Here is a 24122-nt window from a genome sequence, read left to right as displayed (position 1 = left end):
ACTTATAGCATGTATGGCTCGTCCCTATAATTAGAAATGATTTACACACATTATTCTTCATATTCTTTCTTTATTATTTCTATAGTTTCTGTTAGATATGTGAGAGGTATATGAGTGTACATTTCTGCGTATGTTGACGGTCTCGTTGCAGCTCAGCTCTTTAGTAGTTGTAGCTCTCGTGCTGTTTTATTTTCAGCAGATGGTATAAAATCAAAGAGAGCACGTCACCAACGTCCTTGAAAACCTCCGATGCCTCTTCCTCCTTATTTTAGAAAAGAATGAAGAATCTCTGAAATACATCTGAGGCTCTTCATATATATTGTTATCATACATATACAATACATTTTTAACACGTATGAACCTTTGCATCACCTGAGGTGTTTTTATTTATTTATCATATTTACACCTCGACTAATTTTTTGATATTTTCTCTGTTAATTTTAGTGTTGTGTAACCACACAGCTCCTTTCATTTTCATGTGCGATTGTTTCGTAAGCGTCTCTGAAAGTCAACACAATCCAATACAAATGAATGTTATTTTGTTTGTGGTGCTTGAAACCCTGAAAGATTTATCTGAAAAGCTTGACTTGGAAAACAGTGTCTTTGTTCCTGTGGATGATTCACATGTCTCTCCGGGTACTGATTTCTAAGGAGCACTTTCGCTTTAAAATCCATTCATCGGCATTGTAGTGGGATAAGAAACTTCTTTAAACTGGAAAACATGAACGTCCTGTTATATCTTTTTGGCCTCATGTTTTAAAAATTCTGTAACTGTTACAAATTCAATCTATTTGTTTTAAAGGTGCTTCATTTAATTGTTAATTAGTACATTTTGCTCAGTTCACTCATTTATCTGTGCAGTTATCATCAGTTAAACATATCACCACATATTCCAGGTCTTTCTCAGTGAACGAGGAGAGCCTCGGGTCAGATCAGTGGAGGCTCATGCTATATAAATACACATTACACACTCATGTATGTGCACAGCTCTGTGATGAACTAAACTGACTCCTGCAGAGCAGATGCAGGAATTAGCCAGAGAGAAACTTCCGAGCGACCCCAACACATAGCGCTCCATGCTAATTAGTGAGCAGACTGTGTCTGCAGCGAGGGAGCTGTGTATGGATGCAGGTGTGTGATGGAGGATGGAGAACACCAGCCGTCACTTCAGTCCTGTCTGTGTGTTTGGATGCTCCTGTTGTGTTTGTTGTTGTCCTGCATGCCAGCTCTGTGTCCGTAGGTTTCTATGTACCACCAGGACAGTTTAGTGAGCCAGTTTGGTGGCTGGGACTCAGACAGCTGGAGACCGGATCATCCTGACAGCGTGTCTCTGTCCTCCTCGCCCGGTCACCAGGTACCTCAGGATGAGTGGAGCGGCTTCTCTCCTCTGGGGAAGGAGGACGACATCCCCTGCCGGAGGATGAGGAGCGGCAGCTACGTCAAAGCCATGGCGGAGGACGACAGCGGGGACTCTGACGGGAGTCCCAAACCGTCCCCCAAGATGCAAGCACGCCGTGCCAGCTACCTGAAAGCCACGCAGCCCTCACTGACCGAGATGACCACTCTACAGTAAGACCTCACCCCGTCTCACCCGCTGGTCCTCATATATGCTTTCTAGGAAGCACAGACATTTTCTTGTTTCACTTCACTCCCCCCTCTTTAAAAGACAAGACAGGACAGGACAGGACAGGACAGGACAGGACAGGACAGGACAGTCTTCTGTCTTTATTAATCCAACAGTGGGGAAATGTTGTCTTCACAGCAGTTTTAGAAAAGTACACAAATACACACACACAAGCTTGGTTCATCTGCAGAAAATATTTCTCCAGATGTATATTTATGCAATTAAGTAACAGTTCAGTATTTCCGCAATATTAGAGAACAGCATCATAAAGTTAATATGATGTTTATATAATTTGAAATGCATATGATGGTTATAAGGGGCGCTGCAGTAGTTTACACGGTCAGTTCTGGTTTGGAGACTCGGCTCGGGAGTCTGCGTGTTGTCCATGTGCCCACGTGAGGTTGGTTATTCCTTGAATATACGTTGGCTGTAGATGTGAAGGTGAGCATCTTCCCCGGGACCCCGTTCAGGATAAAGCAGGTATAGAAGGATGGATGGATGATGGTTACATGAAAATATATGAAAACAGGAATTTTGTACATCAGTGTCACATGTCACGCCCGCTCTGTCAGCTGACTCAAACGAACTTGTTTGATGTCCAGTGGATTCAGGTTCTCAAAGCGCTACACCAAAACTTCAATCCAAACCTATAAGAAAAACTCTGCAGAAACGATATTAAACCTTGTAGCCCTACAGGCTCGGCTCTATAAGTCTGCCCCTGACGGAGGTGTAATTTTATGTCTGATCTACAGCAGGAAGCCAGAAATATCACCTTCGTCTAATGAAGCTTTCACAGCTCTCTAAATAGTGAGAGTAATTACAGTGAGCAGTCGAGGGACTCAGGCTGCTGCCTCTTCTGCTGTCTGCTGTTACTGTGTCTCACACAGCGTCTGTCTCTTCATGAAGGACCGGTCTCTATGGTCAGCACACACTGACACTCCAAAACAAATTAGTCCTGGGGAACAATAGCCACGACAGTATCAGGAGACTTTTTAAGGTTCTGTTGAGACTCTGGCAGCTCTTAATGTTCATGTTGAACAAAGATGGAGGCTCGACACCGATAAAGTGCACAGAGTCTTTAGACTTTAAGTTTTATTTACATTTACAACCATTTACAACTATGATTTCCTCAACATTAACAAAAGTGTGTTTGCTGCCTCAAACACAGATTTCCACCATCCAGAGTAAAAAACCTCAAGTTACAATTTGAGTATTTGCGAATGTAAATTTTAGGAGACATGTCATAGACAGAAGTAGCGCTGTAGAAGAGGTTTTTAAAAACAAGAATAAATAGACTTGTGTTTTCTCCATGACTGGATCAGTTGGTGAAAGTAGGTGAAAGATTTGTATATACTTAGTGATGACCCGTTTGTCCCATCTGTCTTAAACCACAGTGATATGTGTCTGTCTATTAAGTACCCTAACATGGCCAATCAAATCAGCCCCTTTCTGCTGTGGTGCAGCGTATTGTCAGTTTCTATTGACAGAAGAAGAAGCAGGCCAACACCTCCATCCAAACTTTACGCAGGAAGAAATTCACATATTTTTCTGGGCGGTTCAGGCTCGTAATCACCGTATTTATGGTGCCACAAGTTGGCCTCCGTGAGCTGATGATGTTAAATCTTGGAAAGAGGTAACTGATATTATAAATTCCTCCCCCTCTGATGTTATGAAAACCTCTGCCCAGTGTAGGACTCACAATGAACAAAGACCACACAACATGAACAAAGACCACATCCAATACAGTGAACTCAGGTACTGGAACCATGTTGAGGAGTGAGCAGAAGCAAATTATTCACACTTAATGCTGCCAATGCAATTTATTTATCATTTATCAACAACACTAATAAAGAGAAATGTGCTCCAGACGTCACTGATGTGGTGTTAATAAATAAACTGCATCGGGAGCTTTGCGTGTGAATAATTTACTCTCCAATCATTAATTAAATGGTTTAAACTGCAGTGCCATGTTTTAATTATTTATGTAAGTGGGATTAAATATGTAGAACTTCCACCAAACCTGTCTGTGGGGTTTTGGATCGGTCTGTTCATGTGTGCTCGGCCTACTGAAGCCATGAAAGTAGCTCTCCAACGGCTGCACGGCACTTAGACTTTGTTTGAGCTGGCTAAAGTGCAACTTTGACAATAAAATTGAACTCCACCGGCTCCACCACCCCCTGGTGGGTAGTCCCGTCCATCTCGGTGCAGCCGGGTTCACGATGATCCACGAAAATTGCAACTCAGTGCGAGCATGGAAAAAAGCCACCTGCGCATTGATTTGCGCTGCACCAGGGCCAAAAACAGTTCTAAAGTCAGACTACATACAGGCACTGATGGTCAAGGACCAGTTTCTTTCAGGAAAAAATGTACACATGCGGACTGCACGTGTGAACATGTCTGCTTTTGCAGACTCACAATGGATTTATTCTCCTTCTCTCTTTATTTAAAGGGCCTTCCCACACCCCCTCATATATGTTTGCAATTGTTGATGCTATAACAAAAGTTCAATGTGAATGGAAAATCAGACACATATCAATAAAATGAATGTAGTGATAATATTGTGATACAATAATATTGTATTGTGTTGAGAGATTGTTTGTTTTATTTTGTTTTATGTTTTTTAATTAAACTGCAATATAGCAGTCATAGTCAACTTCAATGCCAATCCACCGTGTGTACAATAAAAACAAGGCATTAGTTGTTTTTGTTTGTTTGTTTTTTATCTTACAAATTTCATTTTCCATCATTCAACACACAAAAACCGTATTTTTGAGTCACACCTTCTTCACTGCAGTTAAAATCTCCATAGTATCTAGCAGTTAAATCCCAGAATGACTCTTCATATATGTGGTGGATTTATGTAAATGTTCTGCACTTACACAGCTCAGTGGTCTCATGTAACATGGATCGTGACAGAAAGCGTGTTCTGGTGTTTCAGAGATAACCTTGTGTATAACGGTACATTCCTGTTGTCCACCTGGCAGGATTTCAACCGAGCACTCCCCCAAACTGCAGATCCGGAGCCACAGTTACCTGCGTGCGGTGAGTGAGGTTTCAATCAATAGAAGCCTGGATACCCTGGACCCCAAAACCCTCCTCGACCCCAAATCGCTGCTGTCCTCACCCCAGTACCGCTCCCGCAATGAAAGCTACATGAGGGCCATGAGCACCATCAGTCAGGTTTGTTGCCAGCACCGCTGCCTTTATATTTACAGTCACCTGACCAGTTCAGAACACATAAACAAAGACTTGGAAGGACCTGCTATGAAATGAGAAGAATCTCTGACTCTCATTTCACTCTTATTCTATTCTATTCTATTCTATTCTATTCTATTCTATTCTATTCTATTCTATTCTATTCTATTCTATTCTGTAAACGACTAATTCTATTTCTTAATCCTCCTCTGTCTGTAAAAGGCTGGGTCAATGTTTAAAACGTATACCATTATTTATAACTATATGTTCATATGTGTTGACAAACATAGCATTTTACTGCAGCTTTTCCTAAAAACAGTTCTGTGATGTCATTATTTAATTATGTCGTCAAAAAAAAAAAAAAATCTCAATTTAAAAATAGAGCAGCCCTGTGTTTAAAAATGTGTAATTTTGCTTATTGGAGACGATGAAGATGAAATAGGAACCAGGAAGTCCAGTTTGAGTAAAACATCAATGAGTCTGAAGATTTTTCAAACATCAAATCACTGCACAGATTTAAGCCAGGAATTTAAAACGATCCCTTTTCTTTTATCCTGATAATAGTGATGCAGATCGTAAAAATTCAAAACAATTCAAAACAAAAGCCGCCTGCATCCTGAGACGACTTTTTTTTCATGCAATATGATGTCTGTGCTGATAAAATGACATAAAGAAACACCAAACCAGAGGAGAATCCCTCTCTGGATAAATTGAAAGAACGAAAGTCCCTTTAATTCCTGTTGCTGCAGTGGATGAGTATTTACAACACAATACAGTCCAGTCAGATCTTCAGTAGGAAGCAGCTGAATATCTGCCACAGATGGAGAAGACAGTAGTAAGAGTCAATTATAAATCGTTGGTTTGTTGACGATTAAGAAAAATACAAAATGACACTAAACAGCAATTTTTTTTCCCTCCATTTTATCCCACTTTGAATATTCATGCATCTTAATATTAGTTATATATAAGATAATTGGGAAAGCTTTACGAAGTGATGTATTAATTAACCTTCGTTAAGGCCTTAACAAGCATTAAATAACAGTTAATTAACAGTTAGCTAATGGTTAAAGAACCATTTATTAAGGTTGTTTATGTTAACTAAGGTATCAATTTATGCCTTAATTAATAGTTGTTAAGGGTGCTATTGGCATTAGTAAATACAGAACTAAGATAACATGAACAACCTTCATAAATAATTATTTAACCATTAGCTAACTGTTAATTAATTGTTAGTTAATGCTGATTAAGGCCTTTACTCAGGTTAATTAATGTACTCTTATTGTAAAGTGTTACCAGATAGTTCATGAATGACCACATTAATGGCTCCCTCAACAAAGTGATTTTCTTTAAAGGAAGCAGTGTGTAGGATTTAATGGCTCTATTGTCACAATTGAAATACAATATTTATATTTTTACTTCGCAGTCCCTCCAGGATTTGAATCCTGAGTCTTTTTCTTTCTTTTCCAGTAAAATTCCAGCAAAATTTACAAGTTCAGGAAAAAAAATATTTTTAGTTCTTCCTAATAGAGTTATGTGATCATTTCCTCCGTTAATAAACAAACTGCACATTACAGAACGAGCTGGAAATATTTGACTTATCACCTCATCTTTATTTCCTGAAGTTAAAGAACCTTGAACTGAAGTAAAGTCACTTTATAAAACAGTCTGTGACTGTAACATTGAATAAAAAGGCTCCATCTTCAATGAAAGTAAGTACTTAAAATGCTTTTTAAATCATATTAATTCAACATATACTCTATTCAGAGAAACGATGTGCAGTCTCTTACAACTGGAAAGGTGTATAAAACTCATGTAATCTAAACCATACAGTGAGATCAGACTGCTGCAGTGTGACCTGTAGTCTCCACTTGTCATGATAAGACCACATAATGAACCCGTAACTCCTGGTTTTGCTGTTTTTTTTTTTGTTTTTTTTTCGGTCAACCTGCATGAAGTTTGTTTTGATGATGAGAGGAGAAGTTGAAGAGCCTTTGTGACCAATGAGGAGTTATTTGTATTAATGGAGCGAGTTTTGTTTTGCTTCTATTGATCACTTTATTGTGGTGAAATGTCCTGAAGGGACTGTTTGGTGTGTAGGAACCTTTGTGCTGTCGTTCCCTGAGAATGAGCCTGTCTACATTGGTAGCGGGTCCTCCTCCACGGAGTCGGCCATGCTCGTACAGTCCACAGCAGACAAACCAAACGCTGACACTAGAGAGGGCGTTTCACGTTCTTCCTGAGTTTTGCGGCCACTCTATGTTCTTCTGAATGCTTGAAAGAGGAGAGAGAGGCGAGGAGTATGCAGTATACTCATTTCTAGATGACACTGAGGCCCAATCCCCAGCATTAACAGCTGATTCTCTGAGATACATGATTTTGTCTTCATACTGTATATTTCCATAAATTTTATATTAACATTTCAGAGACTTACAAACTAATTAGGAGGAGTTGCGGCTACTGTGGATGCTATGAGTGGTGTCCCATTTCCTTCCTTTAAGATTGAAAGCCCCACCCCTTCTAGCTCCGTTCTGGATGGACACTACCCAGTGGAACACACTCCTAAACAAGGAATAGGGCCTTTATCCTACACACTGCCACTTTAAAACTCTGAGGTGACTTGCTGCCATATGCCAGGGCCAAATGGTTAAAGTATGCATGTAGTTAAATCATGGTTTGAGGCAATATACTCTTGTTTTTTTGACTGTTTCTGATAATCCTTTAAATAAATGTTGTATTACTAAGTACCTCCGCTGCACCAGCAGTGAACGGCTCCTCCCTGCTAACCCTCTAATGAACTCTGACCTCTGACCTCTACACTTCCCTCTGGCAGGCGGCTGCTTGAGCTTCTGTTCAAAACTACAGCAAGTAAAACAAAGATGTGCCCAATAAAGCCTTCATGTGCACCGCCTTAACCTCACCTTGAAACCTCCACTTCTATGAGTCGTCCCGACCCCGCCCCTCATCACCATGACCACACTGAACTGCCTGTATTAACCATTTCAGTAACCTCTTCTGCATGGATCTAACCACTAAATCCCCAGTCAACAACTACAATTACAGTTTGTTTTCAGTGTGAGTCAATGTGAAAATGAATCTTAGCGCAGATTGTGAATATCCCCATGGGATGTTGCAGTAGGTAAGCTGCTTGTGTACGCGTTAAACGCAGAGAGATGAATTTACATCACAGTTGAAATACTGTACATTCTAGTGGAAACATCTTGCATTCAAATTTCTGGATAAATGGTGGTTATAGAAGAATAAGGGCTCTTTTTTCTGGCTAGTGCAAAACCAGATGTAAAACATGCAGTGTGCATCTGTGCCTGTCTGGTTTCCTCCTGGCAGCGGAGGAACATGTTGGCGTTGAGGTGAGAGGAGGCGCCGATAAGGTCGCGTTCAAGCTGGTTAAGTCACAATAACACAATTTTGGCACAACACTGCGTTTATCTTAAAACATGCTCAGACCACCACTTATCACAAATACAGATGCAGGACAATTTCCATGGCTTTTAAATCTCCCAACACAGCCGCAAATCCGGTCAAGATACAACAGCAAAAAAATGTATTTTCTCAACGTCAGACTGGAAAGCTTTTCCAGTATCCACAGTTTCGCAGTATCCACAGTTAACAGCAAAATCATTCGAGGTAGCGTGGCGGCTTGAGGAATCCTGCATGGTCTTTTTTTTTTTTTTTAACCAAAGCATTGATCCTGTTGACAAATTACTAAAATCTCAACATTAAGATTTATTACCATTAATTCCTTCCACCCTGGAGAAACCCAGGCCATAACTGCTGTAAAAATACAGCCTGCCTTATTTTTCTAAAGTTGCCAAGCGCAGCACATACAATGAAGAAGCTGCTTTGTGCTACTACCACAGAAATGTAAATACCATTTGTTGTGCAGCTACAGCAGGCTGATTGTTCTGGCAATACAAGCCCCACCCATCTGACAACAAGCCCCGCCCCCTGCACTGCTCGCTGGTGTAGGTCCACACTGGCAGGATTTCTGCTGCAGCACTGCTACTGACGGCCCTCTTTATTTTTACTCTTTATATCCTTTACATAAGGGTCAATAACTACAAGTTTGATTTCATTTCATCAAAAATTCTATTCATATTTAGTTTAGACAGAAAATAATCAAGAATAGTGCTGAATTGTAAAATAAAGAATTGTAAAAAGTGGCGCTGCTGAACGTCACCATGTCACATGACATTAAAAACCCTCGGGACCAAGATGGCCATACTTTTCTAATTCAGGCGCTGCCGTTGCTTCTCCATTTACACCAAATAGGTTCCACCTCTGTCACGAAACAACTGTCATCTCCTCAAAGGGAATCATCTTTATTTGATCTCCCTCTTCTTGCAGCTCATTTTTGACATTTTGACAAAATACTATAGTTATAATTTTATGGAAAAAAGCTTTGAAAACAATTTAGTCAAGGATTTTAGTGCCTGTAAAATAAATGATGTCCTTTCAGGAAATGTTTTTTAATCCCTTCTTTCTTTCTACTGTCCTGCAAATATGGTTGTCTTTTTTTTCATTGGATCTCAATTACCTCCATAAAAGCATTGCTGTAGTTCAAGTGTGACCTTAACCCATCACCTTATATGCTTTTATAAAACATTACTCTGAATACATTCCATGTGTCAAAAAACTAAAACAACCTTGTGTCTGGCCTGAAAATGTTTTAGAATATTTTCAGGAGGGAAAAAAAATGTGTGTGGAGGTTTTGTAAAAACCTTTTTCAATTGAAAGAATAGAACAGCTGTGCAGATTTTCTGCTGTGAGTTGTGTGAACAACCTGCTGCTGTGACACAGGTGTACTGATTATCCCAAATTTGTCAGCACGAACCTTATTGATGAAGCAATTTTGCAATGGAACAGGTGTTCTGTGTTTCTTTACTCCAAATGAGAAACAGAATAGAAGCGTAATAGAAGTGTATGAGGAGGTAGAGGACAAAGTTTGTAAAAAAAGGAAATACTGCTGCTGTAATTAAAGAGCGTGAAAATGTGTCAGACGACAGTGGACCGACTGAATGTGTTAATACCCTAAAAACATAACTCAAATTGTCATAACTATACTTTTAAGGGGTTATTGGATTAAATGATCAGTTTTACACCTTGATTCCTTAAAGCGCTTCAAAGGCTCACAATCATAAAGGGAGAAACACCCATGTTTCATATACTTTATATCATCCATGTATACTATATCATTCCTTATCCTTGACTTAATTTAAAACACTTTTGCAACTTTATTGACCGTTTCTAATCATTTCAATATTTGCAATTAAATATTCATCAAACCTCAAATAACAATATGAACTGCAGTCTTCGTAAACATACATTTATTTTGTTACTTATGTGTAAGCAAAATGGACAAATTCCATTAAAACATGGAAAAGCTGTTAGAAATTAGTTTCTAATCAGAGTAACAGCTGACTGAGAGGAACCAGGATTAATTAAACTTGGCTGTTAATCTGGTGTGGAGCAGGCTAGTTGCAAACTAAATATCCATGGTAACTTTGCTGCTTTCCTGAAACCGAACCACGGCTTAATTAAACCAGGATACCTGAATCCAGGCTGAATCCCTTATCCAGGTTTTGTGAAACAGATCACAGGCCTGCAAGTTCAGGTTTTTGTATTTGTTAATTTGCACCTCAAGACTAAAGGATTTTGGGGAGTTTTTCTGTTTTCTTTTTGTGTGTATGTGTTTTGCACTTCAATGCCTCCCTGGAAAATCCTCCTAAAGTGTTTTTATGATGGCACTTTGCTGGTAGAAGTCCAACCAAGGAGCAATTGCCATCAAGAAAGCCCTCAATAACGCCCTGTTGAGACTGCATGCAACACTCTGCCCTTTTAGAAACCGTGATATTTGAATGATAACAGCCAGGAGGTTTCTCCATCATCCGCCATCTTCATTCTCCTCTCTGTTTATCCTCTCTTCTCCATCTGCCGGATGTCCGCTCGTCCTGCAGCTCAGTGAGGTGGAGGTGAACGGGCAGATTGAGCAGGTGTGTGAGCAGGTCTACAGTGAGATGCAGGCTCAGGCCATGGAGGCTGCCATGGACAGCATGGACACGATGGACACCCTGCCCATGCCCGGATGCTTCAGGATGCGGAGCCACAGCTACGTGAGGGCCATCGACCAGGGCTGTGCTGGGGAGCACGAAGGAGAAGGAGGGAGACCGCTGATCCTGCTCCCGTCCTCCCCACCGCGCACATCTGCCACCACCGTCAGGACCATCCAGAGCAGCACAGGTAAGGAGCCATGTTTGGTTTTTTTTTTATCTTCAACTGTTCATACCAGGAGCCACATAGAAGAGTTCTGAGTTGTGGCTGTTTTAAATAAGATAATTTGCTGTAACATGATTATATCAAGGTAAACATCACTCTGAATGGGAATAGCATTGCTGGAGATTTGCCGTCAGGTCACCTGTCAAGCTTTGACGTGCATCACTAAGGAACATATTTCACCATTTTCACAGAAATGTTGGTTTTCAGGAAGCTGCAGATTTGGGAAATGTGCTGTATTTGTGTTGATTTGCTTCAAAAAGCTGCAGCTTTTCACGTCAAGTTATCTTCAGTAAGATGAAAAAGGGTTAAAAGTTTGGTCTGCCACACGCTGTCTCTTTCAAAGGGTAGAAACTCTCCAGAACTGCCCCACAATTAAGCCAACACCATTCTAATGTTCTAAAAATAATGTTCACAGTTGTCTGTCAAGTTGATTCAGTTGAAATTCATTTACGTTTTGTATGTGCTTGAAGACCCAATTGTCTGTAAAACGTACATCACGCAAGACAGCCAATAAAAACAAATGCAAAGTTGTCATATTGAAATCGTTGAAGTGTGTTTCTGCCACATTGTTCGCTGTTAAATTTACTGCATTTGGCCTCAATACAAACTGAACACTTCCTGAATCCATTTTAAATCGAACGCTCTCTCCAGTGACAGGAGAGTGAAACTATTTAGGTCTTCTACTGTGAAATATTTTCAGGAACGTCTTGTGACTGAAACCTGACAGTAACACTTTAAGTAATGCGGAGAAACCTTGGAAAGCGCACGACTCCATTGTTGACATTATTAAATTAAAGTGATGGAAAAAAAAAATCATTATTGACTGTTGTAGAAATGAGTCACAATTAAGCCGTGCACTTCCTGGTGTGTGCGTCGTATGAGCGCTGCAGGACTTCAACCAATAGCACTGCAGCCTTGGCCAACACACATAGAAAGGGTGTGTTGAACATCATATTCTGTCAGGGAAATGCACATTTCATGGTGATAACACATGATCATGTAGTGTGCGTCACAATACTCGTGATATCATCCAGCTCAGCCAGTCTCGTATTGTTTCCTGTTGTATAACACAAAGAGATGCCATTCATGGCCATTTATTGGAAATCGAAACTCCATAAAGAAAGTAATTGCTGTGTCCGGGATCTCTTGCATTCACGTCCATTTTCCACTTTCCTGGTACTGCTGACATGGTTATTTTTATGGGAAAGCCTTTTGGTATAAAAAGAGTGTGCAAGCAGTCTACACATCCGGTGATAGTGACACCTAGTGTTCACAATGGGATCCGCATTTAAGTACAGCCAGCTGGCAAATCATAATTTTCCTTTTTTAAATAGCTCACAACTTTTTGAAAATGTAGCCGTGATGATAATTGGCATACCGTGTACCATCCATCCTCTGAGTTCACGCAAACCCAGCACAAATTACCTTTAATTAGTATAATGCCGCAGTATGAGAGGAATGTTAACTATACAAACCCACAAGAGGAATACAGACAGGACAGACATTATTTGTACAAAACAATTAAATAGTTTAACAGTGACTTAACTTTAAATTCCCCAAAATTGAGCTGCCTATTAGATAATAATAATAATAATATTCACTTTATTTCTGTAGCGCTTTTCAAAAACAAGTTACAAAGCGCTTTACATACATTTAAAAAACAATATGCAACAGTTAATTATATAGAATGATAAAATACCACAAAAATAAAACAGACAATAAAACATAATGGTTGAGTCAATATTTTATTCTCTAACCTCGTTTCAGTGTATAATAAAATAAATTGTCGACTCTTTGGAGGACTTTTGAATCAATGTTGATTCAATGTCAATTATGGTTGAAAATTCTATCATAACGAGCACTTTTACTTTTGTTTCAATGTCAAGTATCAACGTAGATTTAATACTACTGCCAGATGATGTGCAAATAGTTTTTACTATCTGGGCTATAATGTATAGAGTTAACTCATGTTTTAAATCTGCCCTACGGGGTGCATACAATCCAACTTTACAATCATTAGTTATATATACGGTAGGTAGGTAGGTAGGTATTTACTTTATTAATCCCCGAGGGGAAATTTTTTCGCTACAGCAGCATACATACAGAAGCAATAAGACAATAATAGAAACAATAGAATAAAATAATAGAATAGAATAGAATAATAGAATAATAGAAAAGCAATAAAATAAAATAGCAGTAAATAGCAGAAAAAAATATAAATATAAAATATAAAATGCACAGTATATACAGTACATTATATATCTATATATATTATATACAACAAACCAAGAAACACAGTCAACATATATATATACAGTACAGTATATATATATAATATACAAACAAACTAAGAAACACAGTCAACAGTGTTATTGTACCGTGATGGATTTTGCCAGAGGTGAGTTATTATAAAGTCTTATTGCGGTCGGCAGGAATGATCTCCTGTATCTGGAATGATCTCCTGTATCAGGAATGATCTCCTGTATCAGGAATGATCTCCTGTATCAGGAATGATCTCCTGTATCTGGAATGATCTCCTGTATCTGGAATGATCTCCTGTATCTGGAACGATCTCCTGTATCAGGAATGATCTCCTGTATCTGTCCTTGTGACAGCGGAGCTGGAGGAACCTTTTAGAGAAAGTGCTCCTCTGTCCCTGCAGCAGGTGGAGAGGGTGGACAGGATTATCCAATATGAACAATAGTTTGTTCAGCGTCCTCCTCTCCACCACCTTTTCCAGACTATCCAGTTTGTAGCCGATGATGGAGCCGGCCTTCTTAACCAGTTTGTTAAGTCTGTTGGTGTCACCGGCTCCAATGCTGCCCCCCCACCTCTCCCCCCCAGCAGACCACAGTGAAGTACAGTTCACTGGCCACAACAGACTGGTAGAACATCTCCAACATCTCGCTGCACACATTGAAGGATCGAAGTTTCCTCAAGAAAAAGAGTCGACTCATCCCCTTCTTGTAGACAGCATTGATGTTGGTCTTCCAGTTCAGTCTGTTGTCATGGAGACACCAGGTACTTGTACTCCTCCACCATGTCCACCTCCTCTCCCAGAACTCTCAGCGGTTGTGGAGCCGTCGTCTTCCTCCTGAAATCGACCACCATCTCTCTGGTCTTGGCCACGTTCAGGAGCAGGTGATTTCTTCCCGCCCACTCCACAAAGTCCTCCACTACTGCCCTGTCCTCATCCTCCCGTCCATCCCTTATACACCGTCCACTGCAGAGTCATCAGAGAACTTCTGCAGATGTCTTGACTCTGAGTTGTAGTGGAAGTCAGTTGTGTAGAAGGTGAACAGGAAGGGGGACAGAACAGTTCCCTGAGGAGCTCCAGTACCACTGACCACCGTATCAGACAGCACACTGCCCAGACGGACAAACTGTGGTCTGCCTGTCAGGTAGTCAGTGATCCAGGAGACGGTGGACGCGTCCACCCCCACCACCCGCAGCTTCTCACTCAGCAGCAGTGGTTGGATGGTGTTGAATGCACTGGAGAAATCAAAGAAAGTGATTCTCACAGAGTCACCGGTTCCATCCAGGTGAGACTGAGCTCGTTGCAGCAGGTAGATGATGGCGTCGTCCACTCCCACATGAGGCTGGTACGCAAATTGCAGAGGGTCCAGAGAAGATTTCACCAGCGGCCTGAGGTGGGCCAAGACCAGCCTCTCCAGCACCTTCATCACATGAGATGTGAGGGCAACCGGTCGGTAGTCGTTGAGGCCAGATGGAGTCGTCTTCTTGGGGACAGGAACCAGGCAGGACGTCTTCCACAGCACCGGGACCTCCTCCTGCTTCAGGCTCAGGTTGAAGAGGTGTTGTAGGACCTCAGCCAGCTGGACGGCGCAGGTCTTCAGGACCCCGGGGCTGATGCAGTCAGGTCCTGCAGCCTTGTGCTGGTGGAGTCTCTCCAGCTGTCTCCTAACCTGGCCAGTCGTCACAGAGAGGGGGGTGAGGGGTCGAGGTGTCGATGGAGGAAGAGCCCTTTGAGATTGAGGGCTCTATGCAGTTCACCAGGGGGCGCAGAGGGGGGAGGGGTGGAGCAGCAGAGGTGTTTGGGAGGTGTAAGGTGTGGATGAGACAGATGAGGGCGGTGAACTAAACCTGTTGAAGAAACAGTTTAGTTCATTTGACCTCTTCAGGGAGCCCCCTGGTTGTTCCTCTCCAGGTTCCCCCTGGTTGTTCCTCTCCAGGTTCCCCCTGGTTGTTCCTCTCCAGGTTCCCCCTGGTTGTCTCTCTCCAGGTTCCCCCTGGTTGTTCCTCTCCAGGTTCCCCCTGGTTGTCTCTCTCTCCCCTTGAACCCAGTAATCTCCTTCATACCGGTCCACACCTCCCTCACGTTGTTCTGCTGGAGTTTGGCCTCCAGCTTCCTCCTGTAGGAGTCCTTGCACTCCCTGAGCTTCTCCTTCAGGTGGCGCTGCACTCTCCTGAGCTCCTCCCTGTCCCCAGACCTGAAGGCTGCTTTCTTCTTATTAAGAAGAACTTTCAGGTCACTGGTGATCCACGGTTTATTGTTGGGGAAGCATTTTACAGTCCGGGATGGTACGGTGGTGTGTTCACAGAATTTAATGTATTCTGTGATACAGTCCGTCCTGCTGTTGATGTCCTCCCCATGTGGTCCAAACAGCACGTCCCAGTCCGTGGACTCAAAGCAGTCCTGCAGGGCTTCTTTAGCCTCCTGTGTCCACCTCCTCACAGTCCTGGTGGTCACAGGCTGCCTCTGCACCAGAGGAACATACCTGGGAGTCGGCAGGACCAGGTTGTGGTCTGATCTACCAAGGGGGGGAAGGGCAGTAGTACTGTATGCATCCATGGCATTAGCATACAGTAAGTCCAGAGTTTTATTGTTCCGGGTGGGGCAGTTAACATACTGGTGAAAAGTTGGCAGTACTTTATCCAGACTGGTTAAAGTCTCCAGTAACTAACAAAAATGCGCCGGGATGCTTAGTCTGAAGTTTGGACACAGTGGACTGGATGGTGTCCACTGCTGCCTCTACGTCAGCTGATGGAGGAATGTACACAGCGATAACAATGGCGGACGTGAAGTCCCTCGGCAAATAATAAGGACGCATCCCCACGGCTAGAAGTTCAATGTCCGGGCTACAGAAACGTTCCTTCACACACACGTGGTCGGGATTACACCACCTCTCGTTCACATAGACTGCAATCCCTCCACCTTTCTTCTTACCGCTCCAAACAACGTCTCTGTCCGCCCGAACAGTCCTGAAGCCGGTCCGGAAATGTGAGTGCAGCCATGTCTCGGTGAAACACATGATGCTGCACTCCCGGTACTCTCTCTGGGTCTTTACCAGCGCCGAGCTCGTCCGTCTTGTTGACCAACGACCTCACGTTCCCCATTAAGATCTCCGGTACCGCTGGTTTGTATTTCCTCCTTTCTGCCTTTAGCTTAGCTCCAGCTCTGTAACCCCGCCGTCTTCTCCGAAGTTCAACGGGTATCTCAGGCCTCGCTCCGGGCAGCAGCAGTAGAGGTCTACTCAGCGCGATCAGCTGATCACGCAAGTAAACAATAACAGAGCCCCCATCCAGAAACGTGGAAAAATGACGGTCCATTACGGACCGTTAACTTAACACACGAGAGAAAGAAAAAAACAACAACTCCGAAGAGGAGAAAGGCTTAAATACTAATAATACTAATAACAAGGGGAGGGGAGCTGCTGCAACAGGCTGCCGCTAGCGCGGCGCCATCTTGAAAACCTACGTAATATACGTATATATATAAAAAATAAAAAAAACTACTAACAGCAGGGCAAGAATATATAAATTCTCCCAAACCACTGAAACTCAGGGAGCCAATGTTTCACTAAAGTGTATCACCCATGCAGGTGGGTCAAACTCAAAAGCTCGGTAACCTTTTCAGCCCATAAACCATTCGAGTCATTCAGCGGGCAACATGGGGGAGTACACTTATCATTTCCCTTGAAGCCATACTTTCTACCCTGATGGGGTGGAAACAGTGCCTCCATCCCCAGGTCACATCGTTAGAGTCTGAAAATGCTGTGGCCCTCACTGTCATCACATCTCGACCCCATTGAACTGTGGGATATTTTGGAGCGATAGCACTCAGTGGCACTTACTAGCAGAATCTCTGACAAGAAGCACCAGAGCTGTTCTGGTGGAACCATGTAAAAGATGAGTTATCTTACTGTTATGGATAATGTGAGCGCTGAACACAAAGGTGTTGGTGTCATGAAATTTATTAAAAATAGTCTCTGATCATTTTCCTATTTCAGTCATCAAACATATATTTCCTGAGGCTCTGAAATGCCTGTGTTGCTACATCTAACATCTAACTTAACATCAAGATGTTTGCAAGGCTCAGCCAGGACTTTTGTAAACTTGACTAAAACAAGAAAAGAGATTTTTGTTTTTGTCAATGTTAAAAGCAGAGAAGAGTGATGTTACACTTTCTCTGCGTTCCCCTTCGCTCACAGGCTGGCTGTCTCGTTCTATCTTGTGTGACTTCACATTTCTTTGATTTCTTGGTGATATCCTGCTCAGTCTTCTGTCCTTTCGCCTGCAGCAGCTCATTGAACTCAGGCTACAGCTTCTCTGTTGACCTCCTCTGTTTTTGTTCTCTTTCTTCTTTTTGCTGTTTGTTTATTTGGATATTTATATTCACTCAAATGTGATCTACATTTAAAACTGCAGTGGGATAGTTCTAACTCAGAAGCTATTCCTCCCAGTTTCCGTTTGTCGGTGGTATTGTTGGGAGTAACACCTTACTGTTGGTGGTAACCAAGCGGCAACCACCAGTGATGTCATCAACCATCAGTGATGTCATCAACCATCAGTGAGGTCATCAACCATCAGTGATGTCATCGTTGGTTTGTGAACGTTATGAATCCTCCAGTTCAGATTCTGTCCGTCACCATCTTTGCTAGTTCGGAGCGGTTTGGAGCAGGAAGTGACCATATTTGGACGAGCTGGGGGAGGAGCCAGCGTTGGATCTGACCGATCTGATTGGAAACCTGACGACACTACGTCCCGCCCACCGATAGCTGTAACCTGACTGCACCACAGGCCTGTCAATCAAACAGACACACTCCCAAAAACAGGTCTTTTTGAAGCTTATTCTCTCATTAATGAGGCACCTCCAGAAAATGGATCTGGAAGAGAGAATTTAGCGAATGACATACAGGACATTTTCTGTATGAGAATTCTGTGAGAGAAGTTGAATGGGAGTCTATGGAGCCGGAGGCTTTTTTGAGCCGACCTCTAGTGGCACTCGCTGGTATTGCATCTGAAGACACTTCTGGATCAGAACCATTTTTCAGACCTGGAAGCTACGGACACTTTTACATCCAGTCTGTGGGTGCCACTAATGTTATAACTGTTACAGCTCCTTCCTCTCTCCCTGCTGTGGCTCAACTAGCCTCTTTCTGCAGAAGCTTGCAGTCAGAGGGGGTTTTAAGGTAATGTGGTGGCACCTGTGTATGCCTCCACCGAGGATATAAATACCTTGACCTTTTTTCTGCCTTCCACACTGACATACTCATTCCTCACTCATCCATGCATTTCCCTCACAGTTGATGTAATTTATCTTGATGCTTTTTGTAAATAGTTACATTTCTTTAATTTTGATAAAACATGCAATTGTCACTTTAATCTCTCTTGTCTCTCCTCCCCATCATGGTGGTGGTTTGTGACAAGTGTTGGCTTGTCAGTGATTTGTTGTTGTGAGTAGATTAATTTAAGCATAATGTGGACGTTTCTGGTATTTTTTTCCTGCATTAAGTTGGTGTGTTGTTACCTGCTTTGGCAGACAGTGGTTTCTGTTGTGGATTGTCTTGTAGGAGTGAAGAGTCGTTCATTGTGTTTGGACGGAGCTGTCAGTAAGCCTATTTTGGAAAGAGGAAATGTCAGGTTGCTGGTAGTGCCAGTTCCTTCCTCTAAGAGTGTAGGTTGTAAAAGTGTTTGGTATTTGTTCTCCTTTTCTTTTTTTTCTAGTTGTGTACTTGACTCAGCCATTTCAGGGGTCTTACTTTGGGTTTTATTGTGTCTGTTTGAGGAAGAGTAGTTTTTCCCCTGTTAGGCTTGGCAGCGGATTTACTGATGGGACTTTTGGTGTCTACATTAGGAAGCGGTGAAGATAGGTAGAGCGCTTAGCTCCGGTACATATCCGTGGCTATGAGGGGGTCACCATCTTCTTGGTTGCCTTCTTCACACCGGTGGATTGGTGTGCATAATTACAACATTTCTTCAACATCGTTCTCTTCATCAAAACATGACCTACCTGTCACCTTACTGACTCCCCTATCACCAATCCCTGCAATCAGATCACCGTTTGAACATTTCTATTGACCAAGTCGGTCCCATGAAAACACTTATTTGTGGACTATATTGTGTCAGGCTACGAGATCCTGCTGCCTCCCACCTACACACTGTTACTGCCAAGGCAATGGTCGAAGCAATGGCTCATTTCATCTCAATATTTGACCCTTAACTACGACAGTCTGACCAACGTCCCAACTTCATATCCTATATAGTTGGTCAATTGATTTAACTGCACATAAAACATGACATATTGACAGTTTACCATGCAGAAGGTTTGTGTGCACTTGAACATTTTCACCAAATACCTGTTACATGTCTACTGTACAGAGCTGTTGGGTAACCTGCCGGTCAGGTTTTTGTCAGCAGCTTGTGAATTTGTCCTGAAAGTTCTGGATTCAGCTCGAACAACTTCGTGTTTGGACACAAAGTGCATGGTCAACTTGCAGTTTTGAAGGCGAGATGTTTGCCAGAGATTAAAACTCTACCGGGCAGGTGAAAAGCAAAAAAGTGGAGATTTAACAGGGAAAGATGTTGATGATGCTGTTCAGCCTCTTGTCAATTTGCCATCCAAGGCAAAATAAAGTGTCAATTTTTCTGTGGTGCATCGCATCTAAACCTCATGATTGACACTCTCAGCCAATGAAAATCCTAAAATTTGTTCCATGTAAACCTTCTGAAGCCATATCACACTTGTGAGGCTGAGTTTTTAGGGCAGCAGGCCTTAAACGTGGCTCAAATTCAGCATCCACTACTTTGAGGCATCGTACTGACTGTCCAAAAGGGTTCTGTCTCACTGAATATAACTTCCATCCACTTCCTCAAATAGAAGATTGTATTGACCAAGACTATTCAGCCACATTTGTGAGCAAATTTGACCCTTTCAAAGGGTACCAGCAAGTTTCACTCATCAAAAGGTCAAGAGAAATTTTAGCACTCATAACTCCCTCTGGCTTGTATTCCTACACGGTGACATTTTGTTGAAGGAATATGCCTGCAACGTTTCAGTGGCTAAGAAATACTGTGGTTGTGGGTGGTAGCGGTTGGCCTGCGTAGCTCCACGATATCATGGTGTATCTGGACACTCATGTCCACTGCATAGGTGTTTTATATGACTGGTTGGTTTTAGCATGCTTGACAGACAATCTCACCAAGTGTGTGTTTGCTAAGACCACTGGGACCTACCTCGGAAAGAGGATGAATCAAGGTCAAGTCTAGCCAATGCAGGACACAGTCAAGGCTGTGGGACAATTTCCTTCACCCACAACCAAGACACAGCTGTTGCATTTCCTGGGAATAGTAGGCTACTACTATAGCTTCTGGAAGAACTTTTTATCTATGCTTGCACCAGTACTTGACCTTTGCACAGCCAAAGCTGCATATATTTTCGGGGGATTTTATGCACCAGTACAATTAATCAGCTGTTAAAAAAAGAAGGCATTGGTGCTTGTTTGGGCTCTGCATGAATGGATGGCAGCACAGTAATGAGCATGGAGCAGGAGGAAGCAATAATCTCAAGTATCCCAGTCACATCACTCAGTCAACACCAGTTATACCTGTGGTTGGTGTTTCTGTGATCACTGGTACCTGAGCATCTGCAACTTTTGATTGCATTAATCAAAGAACTGACATCTAAAAGTAACACAAAACATACTTTTCCAAGTAACTGATTGCTTTTTTATGCAGTTCTTGGTAAAGTATTTCAATTAATTGTATTATTATTTATTATTAATTAATTAACAGTACTGATTGGTGGTAGTCACATATTTACCGCAGCGCAACTCTTTCATAGTGCCTCATCTTTTTCTGTAAATGATGTGTCTGATTCTTAAAAGGTTTTCAGACTGTGCTGTTATTTTGCACAGCAGAAGAGTCTTAAAAAGATCTAAAATGTTCACATTATCTCTTTGGGGTTGTGAGAGAAATTTGACTCCCAGTGACATCCTGCAGAGGAGCCATCCTGTCGGTCAGCGAAGGAGAAACGCTCCATCTGTGTGGGTGGTAATGTGGGCTCCCTCTCTGTATGCCATGATTTTATTTTATACTTCTGGTATCAATGTGATACTAGAAGTAGTGTTGCTTCGAGGGTCACTTTTTACCCTGGCAGGTCCAACGTCCAAGATTTACCCAAAACTTACTCTACATTAAGTACCACAGATGGCTGCATTTGATTGATTGGATTATGATAAGCACAGTAACAATTATATTCATTTATTTATTTGTTTGAATTTCTGGTATTTCCTATTTGCCGTGTCCTAGCTTTAATCCTCATCTTTTTTTTTTTTTATAGTATTTTCTGAGCTGGTAGGCTACATTAGGAGAAATAAACAAACTGCTGCATTATTCTGTGAATACTATTCAGATGTGTGACAATATGATGAGCAAAATCAACATTCCTCTCCGGAGATCTGACAATTATCTGACCTCTATTTTCAAGTTACTTCTATGGAGTCTCATGAGATAAAAACAAAACGAAACAAAAACGCTCTGGCTTGGTTGTATTTCTTTAAACCACTCAGTTGTCTTGGTTGGCACTGAGCCCAGGATGCAGCACTTGGAAAAATTGCGTCAGAGTGGAACTTGTTTTGGTGGAACAGGGCCGGGCCTGGTGTTAAAATGGCTGAATTCCTGCAAAAGATAGAAGAGAACCAAGCAGGCCTGCCTTGTTTCAGGATCCCAATCTTTGCCAAACTTGCCATTTTCAGTGTGTAGGTTGCTAGCTCAGAGGTTGTTGTTGTTGGTGGTGGTGGTGTTGTCTCCAATAGCGACAGGGATTTTGTAATTTGGTAACAGAGATAGCAGAAGGTAAGGAGAATGTGGACTTAAATCAACAGATAACGGCGAGCTTATAGCATCGTTCTACACAAACTAAAGCTTAAAACACCAATAAAAATGCCACACACTTTGGATGGCTATGTTGCCCGTTGTCATGGTAATAACGGGATTGCAGGTCGTACGGCTCGGGATGTTTCTCAACCTTGTGAACTCTTCTCCCCTCATCAACTGAGATTGCAGATCTGATAGAGGGGAGGGAGCTGCAACAGGAGCAGCGTAGAAGATCTAGAAGAGCAGCGTTTTGACCACAGACTGTATATAGAAGTGTTCGTAGCTTCCGGCTCCGAAAAATGAAGCTAATGTGGAAGTGCCTTCAGCTGCAATACCAGCGAGTGCCACTAGAGGTCGGCTCCAAAAAGCCTCCGGCTCCATAGACTCCCATTCAACTTCTCTCATCAAATCCAAAGTGAATAAAATGTGTCCATCAGTTATCTCGGTGTTGTTAGCTAAAGTCACTCCTTCTTATTAGTTTTCTGGAGGTCCATCTGAAAATAATCCCTCATTCATTAGAAAAGAAGATTCAAGAAGACCTGTTTTTGGGGGCGTGTCTGTTTGATTGACAGGCCTGTGGTGCAGTCAGGTTACAGCTATCGGTGGGCGGGACGTAGTATCGTCAGGTTTCCAATCAGATCCACCTTTGGCTCCTCCCCCAGCTCGTCCAAATATGGTCACTTCCTGCTCCAAACCGCTCCGAACTCGCAAGATGGTGACGAACAGAATCTGAACTGGAGGATTCATAACGTTCACAAACCAACGATGACGTCACTGATGGTTGATGACATCACTGATGGTTGATGACGTCACTGATGGTTGATGACATCACTGATGGTTGCTGATTGGTTTGATGCACACCATGCGGTGCCTGTGTGTTTTGGCCTTTATGTCAGTCTACATGAGATAAACTGTTAGTTAGATTTGTCTCAGCCATCCCAAATCCAAACATGATATTTTTTGTTTTTGCTGCAAAACTTTTTCCTTTTTACTTGATGAAGAGTGTATCATTAACATCTTTTATTGTATAATGAATGTTGTTTCAAAGGCTCCTACACTACAAACGCAGTCAAAACCCAGTCCAAACATGCCTTTGTGTTGATGCAGTTGTGTGAGACTGGTTGAAGAAGACAACCAGGGTTGTTCTGGAAACAAGGTGGAACGCTGGTTTAACGGATTAATCATGAGTCATGAGTATTTGATAACTCTGCCTGGTATTAATTTGAGGAAAATAAGTTATTTTCTTCTTATATTGTTGTTATTAAAAATTTGATATGATTCTAATAATTTAAAGCATATATATTTTACTATGAAAATTTGAAAATATAGTACTTCTCACCTCTTCAGATCTCTAAATTGTGTTATATTATGAAATACTGAAACACTGTTGCTGATTTGGAAGTTTTTTTGAATGGTTGAGTTCAGCAGCTCCCTCCATGTGTAGTTTCTTCACTGGCTCAGCCACAGTGCTGCTGTGTGCTCACAGGCAACTCACAGTCCAATACATTATCATGCAGCTCGGCACAAAGCAGCGGAAAGAATTACAAAACGCTTCAGGACGCGGTTATGTGCATAACTGCACTCTGCACTCGGAGCACTGCAGCAATGAACCAACAATGAAGCAGAAATCTCGAAAAGATAATCCCGTAAAAAGCTGAAAAAGGCCGTCGTCATGCGTGGTATTCAGATGAGAACATGCCAGAGAGGACGCCACAGGGGACTTAACGGCGGCTGTTTGGTATTAGGATTGTCTTTATTTTCAAAGTGCTCGATTGGAGATGACCTACATTTGATGCTCCTCTGGGATTATTATATGATTAACCAAGAGAAAACATGGACACACACACACACACACACACAGAGATGTGTGTGTATATTTTCACTCATGCACACT

The 24122-nt window shown here is 42.1% G+C and overlaps 1 protein-coding gene across 8 annotated transcripts in view; it reads left to right on the top strand.

The window, feature by feature from the left end:
• The window catches only part of LOC138212768 (disks large-associated protein 1-like), a 138439-nt gene that overhangs the window by 59822 nt on the left and 54495 nt on the right, over positions 1-24122 (top strand). For all 8 annotated transcript variants that reach the window (XM_069173313.1, XM_069173311.1, XM_069173309.1 and 5 more), the window contains 3 exons: positions 1355-1569; positions 4609-4804; positions 10792-11074. In XM_069173313.1, the coding sequence (XP_069029414.1) occupies positions 1355-1569; positions 4609-4804; positions 10792-11074 (694 nt within the window). The remainder of the gene's footprint in view (positions 1-1354; positions 1570-4608; positions 4805-10791; positions 11075-24122) is intronic.

Source organism: Embiotoca jacksoni, unplaced genomic scaffold, assembly GCF_022577435.1.
Source record: "Embiotoca jacksoni isolate LCO1_2020_lvr unplaced genomic scaffold, fEmbJac1.0.p SCAF_59, whole genome shotgun sequence".
In the NCBI taxonomy this organism is placed as follows: Eukaryota; Metazoa; Chordata; class Actinopteri; family Embiotocidae; genus Embiotoca; species Embiotoca jacksoni.
This window is presented reverse-complemented; position numbering and strand designations above follow the sequence as displayed.